At 57.1% G+C, this 6878-nt stretch overlaps 1 protein-coding gene across 1 annotated transcript in view; it reads right to left on the minus strand.

Annotated features, from left to right (window-relative positions):
* Positions 1–213: 213 nt before the first annotated feature.
* Positions 214–6878, minus strand: part of GIT2 (GIT ArfGAP 2) — a 49677-nt gene continuing 43012 nt past the window's right edge. The window contains exons 17-20 of the mRNA XM_045296689.1: positions 5495–5577; positions 4590–4778; positions 3509–3572; positions 214–3138 (exon numbers count right to left, since the gene is read on the minus strand). Of these exons, the coding sequence (XP_045152624.1) occupies positions 2926–3138; positions 3509–3572; positions 4590–4778; positions 5495–5577 (549 nt within the window). The 3' untranslated portion in view covers positions 214–2925. The remainder of the gene's footprint in view (positions 3139–3508; positions 3573–4589; positions 4779–5494; positions 5578–6878) is intronic.

A 6878-nucleotide genomic window follows, 5' to 3' on the forward strand; every position in this document is an offset into this window, starting at 1 on the left:
TACTGCTGCTGACAGAGCCACCAGGAGGGCTCCCAAAGAAACCCTGGTGGTGCACCCGGTTAAGCACCCAGCGGCGAACCGGAAGGCTGGTGGTTGGTACCCAGGCAGAAGCTCCACGGTCTCTGCTCCAGGAAGGACGGGCAGCAGTCCTGGGAATGGACCCTATGTCCCCAGGGCCTCCTTCCACCCTCCAACAACGGCAGGCTCACCACAGACACTTGTAGGGCCTGTTTATTGCATAAGAAGCAGACACAAAATCCCAAACAACTTTACAACGCTCGGCGGATTGTACATAATTACAGGAAGAGAAGGTACATACGAAGGGGGAGGGCAGGACAAGCGACCTGGGGGAAAAGGCATTTCCTCTTCCTGTGCAGCATATTCCTTTGTCAAAAGAAGGGTTGCCTTCGACAGGGACAAGGGGAGAAACCAAAGTCCTCATTGCTGGAAAGTCCATGGATGCTGTGGAGGACACAGCAGGCTGGAGTCCCCTATGGGGGTGCAACTGCAGCCAGCAGGGTCAGGGGTGTGTGACAGCTCCCCGGAGTCGTGGAGGAAACAGGGCCTGGGTGGTCTAAATTCGGCATTTGATCCGCAGGTCTGACCCCTTGTTCTTTGGCAAACAAGAACTATTTGCATTTCCGTAGCAGTTAAAGACCTGTCGGGGACAGCTGCTACCGTCTGTCCACCAAGTGCCATGCTGTCAGGTGCACTGTCCCATCAGCTGGGGAGAGGTCAGGGGGGTGTGAGTGGAAAAGGACTCCTTCACGCAGATGTGACCACTTTCTAGAACATGGGGTCAGAAAAAAGGGCGGAGCCTCTGACTCAAGGAAGTGGGAGGCTCTTAGGAGGGCCACCTGCAGCTCCTCTGCCCGCTGGACCCCCCACCTCCCCACCCCCAATTCTTCTCAGCACAGCTGTGTGCGTGACCAGAGGCGGTGTCCTCACTCCGAGCGTGCTGTCGGCTCCCTCTCTCTCTGGGCATCAAAGCAATGTCCTGTAGCGAGGGTCCTTGGGCATTCTGACGCCCCTCCCTGCACCCTCGGACAGCACATTCCTCTGCAGCCTCCGGGGGTGGGCGCAGCCTCCCTGGCAATGGGCCTTTGCTGAGGACCTGGGTGGGTCCAACAGGAGGGGCAGCTCAGGACAGGAAGCTGCCAGAAAGGGGGTGGGGTGGGTGGTCCTTGCACCCAAGGCAGAAGACTCCTTCTCGAACCTACAGCTTCACCTTGGCACCCGAAAGACCTCTCATGGCCCTCAGGGCTGTACGGATAAAGGTGATGTATTTCAGAGGTGTGAACCCTTTCCCTGGGTGTCCACCGCAGAGCCAAAGCCCAGCCGAAGCGCCCGCTCACCAGCTCAGGAGACCCTGCACTGCTGTGGCCCTTGCACGACAGCACGCGGGCCCTGAATCCAATGGTCTGTGCAGAGAGAGACAATTAGCCCTGGGACTAGCCTGCCTCCATCCTATGAGTGAGAGACCACCCAGGGACTGAATATGGGGTTCACATGCAGATTAGCAGCAGCTGGACAGGGCAGGGCAGAGCAGAGCAGGAGAGGTACAGAGAGGACAGCCTAACGGCCATGGCTTCCTCACACAGTGAGAACGTTTGAATTAGTTGCCAACTTTTAAATACGGAGACATGACCCAAAGAAGTCCAGATTTCAGGCAGCTTTTGACAAGTCACAGGTCTGGCAGCACAGGCCCATGTTCCTACAGGGCTCCCCAGCTGCCTGGCCTTCGGGTCTAGGCTGGGGGTCCGAGCCACACCCTCACTGAACTGCTGCACTGAGCAGGGGCGGGAGTAGGTTTCGATACTCAGACTGAGCAGCCTCCCCCACTCCCGCCCCCACCTCAGTAATTCAGCACGTTCCAGCACTTAGACCGGTCCTATCCTCCCTCACGGCTCTGGACGGGCTGCTGGCCAGGCAGCGCACACCCCCGAGGAACCTGACGAAGCTGGTGCCCAAGTCTGAGGATCGGGAACTCGGGGGATTGCAAACATCTCCACCAATGAGAAGTCCTTAGGGGTCACCACAAAAGGGGAGGCTGGTCATGAGGAAGCTTTCAGAGGTATAAGGGTCACTGCAGTAGGGCTGCAAGGCACGCTGCACCGCCAGGGAGAAGAGGGTGCCTCCCTCGCAGTTCAGAGCCGTGCTAGCCTGGCACATATTAACCAGATGCTCGGCTCCTGCTCCTCCTGGCCGCACACTGTGGAAGGGCAGCCGGCGACGGGCTGACATCACCGTGGCACTCTGGCCCTGAGCCTGGCCAAAGGGACTCGGGCTGTTTCCTCTGGCCTCGTGCAGACTTCACAGTGACAGGCAGAGACAGAAACATTCAATCGGGGACATTTGATGGGGAGGGCAGCTCCAAGAAAGCGAGGCATCTGGGGCTGCACTCCAAGAGCGGTTGCGACACAGTGTTTACAAAGGTGCGTGGAGAGACACCACCGCAAACGGAGGAGGCTTTGCAGCAGTCAGTTGGAAGGGGACAGATAAAGTTGATTTTTTTTTTAGCTCTTCATGAAAATGTTTTACTAAAGCCTTCATTCATAGTTTTCACTGTCGGCAGGGAGGAGGCTCACGGGACGAAGAAGTCCTCTGGAACGGTGGGCAGTGAAGTCCTGCTCCAGGGGGTGGACGGCCATTCAGTCACTGACAATGCCACAGGAAGTCTGAAGCTGGGCCGGCACACAGGCACGAAATAAGGCAAGTGGGTCAAATTCAGGGCTGGGCGTTTGTTAGAAAACATGCAAAAATAATACTGAGCTTTCTTTTAAAAAGTCTGAACCATCATTAAATGCTGGTCTGGGTAAAAAACTGACCGGTCCTCGGCTACATTTGAAAGGCGACGTTAAAAAAGCCCTGGAAAGAGCAAGGCCCCCGGCTCTCACCTACCCCCGCCCCCCGCCCCAACGCCCTTCAGTTGTGGTTCTCTTTGGTGGTGATGGTGACCAGCTGCTTGGCAGCCTTGGCGATGTCGTATGCACACTGTATGACCTGCTGCGTGACCAGCTGAATGTCTGTGGGGGAGCCGGGGTCCCCAGGAAGGGTCTTCCTGCACTCGGACTGGAGGCGGTAGGCACTGGACGTCAGCAGTCGGAGGGACGTCCTCACCAGGTCGGACTTGGGCTTCTGGGAAGAGAGAGAGCCGACAGCTGTGAGCTGGAGGGGAGACTCCCCGGCGCGAGGGACAGGCCTCCCTCTGAGCACAGGCCCAGGCGCTCCACATCCTGACAGGCACACTGGTCAGGCCTGTCCTCACCTGGAAGCCTGGTGCTTCCCAGGGCAAGAAGCACTATGACCATTTTGAAAACGATCAATTCACTTGGTGAATTATCCCAGGTAAGACTGCATTCTGAGTGTCTTTCTGCCACCCGCTTAAGCCCATTATTCACATAGAGCCAAGACATACCTGTTTCTGAGAGCTCTGCGTGGTATAAAAACGTCACTGTCATGCCAAAGTCAGAAAGAGGTGCCTTACAGGGAGTAGGAAGCGACTTACTTTGGGGAACAGGGCTGCCATCTCGGTTACAGCTGCGTGGATCCTCTCTGAGCAGGGAATATAACTGCAGGAACATCGGAGAGGCGACATTCAATGACTGAGTCCTCGGGCAAGGGGAGAGCGCCCATTCCCTGCTCCTTCCTGGGAGGCCTGAGGCCCCACCAGGCACCCTGCATCTATCTAACCGCCCTGAGGGTCCCCCTGCCCCCCCATTCAGTCACTCGAGTCAGAGCAGGCGTGCGGGCCTGAAGTGCAGGCCACACAGCCATAGAGCAGCTCTCTCTCCACACCTCAGGCTGGTCACTTATTTTCCATGTGTTGGACCTTCCTAGTTTCTTGAAAGGGCAATAGAGATCCCCATGTAAAAGGCCACGGGCATTACAACCGGAGGACTGACAAAACTCTAACATCCGGAAGGACGGGGCCTCCACCTTAAAGCGCCTTTAAGCAAGGACAGTGCAAGCTCCTTCCCTAAGCCTCTGAATGCAGGGCGGGGACGGGAGCGAAGGGTGGGTATTCTACTCTGAGAAGTCAGCTTCTCACAGTTTGTACCGTGATTAACGGCAGAGCCCCTGCTTGGCGCTCAGCTGCCACCAGCAATGTTGGGGGTTCATGTTCACCCCCACATCAGCTCAAATGAAAGGCCTGGAGACCTACTTGCAGGTTGAAACCACAAGGTGCCCAGCTCCACTCTGATAGACAATGGTCATTGAGACAGGCAGGAAGTCAGGTTCACGTGATGAATCTGTTCACGTGACCACACTTCCCACCACAGGGCATCAGGGCGCTCGGGGGAGGAGCAGCAGGGAAGGTGGGAAGAAACAAGGGCAGCCTTCACGGTGGCTTCTTTCCCTTCCATCCAGGAGAAATAGCCCTTCGTTAGGAGGCACAACTCGGTTTCTAGCGGCATGTGTTCTCAGAGAATCTCAAGATGACGGTTAAAAAACAACCCCCCAGATCCCAAATTACGGCACGTGTTCCAGCCTGAGTTTTCCACGGCTGTCGAGCTGAGTAAATTGGAAACCCATTCCCGGTTGCTCAGCTCTCTCCCTGGGACGGAGCAGGGCTTCGGGTCCCGCACCTGTCGTGCTTGTTCTCTTGGGCGGCTCGCAAGAGCTCCTGTATGTTTTTGGTGATCTGCTCGGTCTTGCGGATGACGTCCTCGGTACTGGGGAGCGAGGGGCTGGGCGTCGTGTGGGGCTCAGTGGCATTTGGGGCCGGGCTGTCACCTGGCCACAGCATGCTCCTCTGCCTTCCCTTCCGGCTTGATCTGTGAATGACATAGCAGAAGCTAAACACAAGGGGAGTTGTCAGGGAGATAGCTCCTCAGCCCTTAACCTCACTGCCCGCAAGTCAATTCTGGCTCACACCGACCCTGTGGACATTGGCAGAAGGCCCCATCAGGAGGCAGTTCTGATCCATCCCTGCGCCCTCAGGGGCTGGGGATTATTCAAGGGCCTCACAGAGGGGTGGGGAAATGGAATGGGGTGGGCATCTTTCTAAAGCCAACCCCCACAGAGCTAATTCCTTGGGCGCAAATGCCAACTGTAACCTGATGTCCGCTGCCTCGGGTCACAGATGCCGAGACCTGTATCGGCAAGGGGAAGGCATGGGCACTAGGCCTGTCTACCTGAATACCTAAGACCTTAGGGGTCTGAGGAGAACGGGGATGTCGGAGATGAGGGGCTTCGCCCGCTGCTGCTGTTGCTAATTCAATTCACCACTGAGCTGATTCCAACTCATGCCACCCCTAGCCCCCCAACACACAGCCCCCGCCCCGTGGGGTAGAGCACAACTGCTCCACAGGGTTCCTTGGCTGTCATCAAGAGGAGCAGGTCACCAGGCCCTTCTTCTGTGGTCCTGATGGGGGCGCTGACCTGCCATGCTGCAGCTTGGCAGCCGAGTGCCAAATGCCTGCACCCCCTAAGGCCTGCTGGGCCCCGGGGGGTTAGAGCCCACCCCGGGGCGCTCTTCCTGCCACTGTACCCCACGTCCTCGGGCTCCATGTCGTTGGGAGTGTTGTCGTAGTCGCTCTCAGGGGTGCTGTTCTGTTTCTCCAGCCTGGAGGCCTGAGGTGGAGACAGGAAAGGAGCTCCCTGTTAGTCTAGGACGGGAGGCGCTTGCGGGGCACTCCCCCAGGCACGTCACCTCCTCACGGGCCACGTCACCTTTGGGACGGGAGCCCACTCTTGGCTGGACATTTAGGGAAAGGTGAACAATGGATCCAGTAGTTTCTTTCCTTCGTCAGCAGCCTTTCCACAAAAAGATCCCTGTGATCAACTCCCCCAGGCACACAGGGCAACCACACACACATGCACACTGAGCTCTCTACGAAGAGGACTACCGAGAACAGCCACTGCCTCGGAGGGGACTCTGCGACCCTGCGCAGGGGGCCTCCAAGGTCGTTCAGCCCTTAGGGGAGCAGAAAGCCTCATCTTGCTCCTGCACGTGGCAGGTGGATTTGGACTGCCGACCTCCAGGTGAGCACATCTTCCTGCTCACCCGGCACGCACAAAGGCTCCTGGAGAACTGCTGCTGTTTGCTGTCGAGCCAAAGCCTCCACATGTGTGGCCCAGGGCTGCTGTCGAGGGAGCTGATGGCCAGGCTTGACTCTGGAGGTACAGCTGGGTGGGTTTGAACCACCAACCTTCCCGTTGGTAGTGGGGCTTAACCACCTGCACCACCTGGGGCTCCATTAGAAAAAAACAACACAACAACCTACCTGCCAGATCTTAAGGAACTACAGGCCTGCTGGGCAGGCAGCTCCCTCAGACGCCCTCATCTACCAGTCTACTAGTGGAGGTTTCTTTGGGTGGGTGGTCCACCCAAGGCCATGGTTAGAGGAGAAACACAGACCCAGGAGCCCAGGCTGTCTGTCTTTGACTAGTGCTGTTGTCTCAAGCCTGCGGCTCTGAAGACCGGGGCGCTCCTGAGAAGTGCCCAAGGAGACCCTCGCCTTTTACGGCCACACAGGAAAACCAGTCTCGTTCATTTGCAGACCCGGTGTTTCAAAGCAGCAGGATACTTGCGAAGAGGAGGCTGACGGTGAGTTGAAGTAGCTGCAGGAATGGCCTCCACGTGGCAACGTCTGAGCATGGCACAAGAGCAGGTGGGGTTACTCCGTCGTACAGAGACTGGTGCCGAGTCAGGACTGTCTTGACAGAGTCTGACAATCAGACACCTGGCTTCAAATCACTGTTGTCCACTTAGAAATCTACCACTCCTCCACCCACCCTACAGAAGATAAAGGTTTGGTGCAGCTGTGAAGATGGAAAAACGGCAGCAGTGCCAAATAGAGGACTTGCCGGATGACCACATTAGAAGGGGACCATGTTTCCTTGAAGGAAACTAGGTCCCAGGCCTGTCTGGA

The sequence above is a fragment of the Echinops telfairi genome, unplaced genomic scaffold, assembly GCF_000313985.2.
Source record: "Echinops telfairi isolate 266 unplaced genomic scaffold, ASM31398v2 ScPeMD7_7412;HRSCAF=8450, whole genome shotgun sequence".
Taxonomy (NCBI): Eukaryota; Metazoa; Chordata; class Mammalia; order Afrosoricida; family Tenrecidae; genus Echinops; species Echinops telfairi.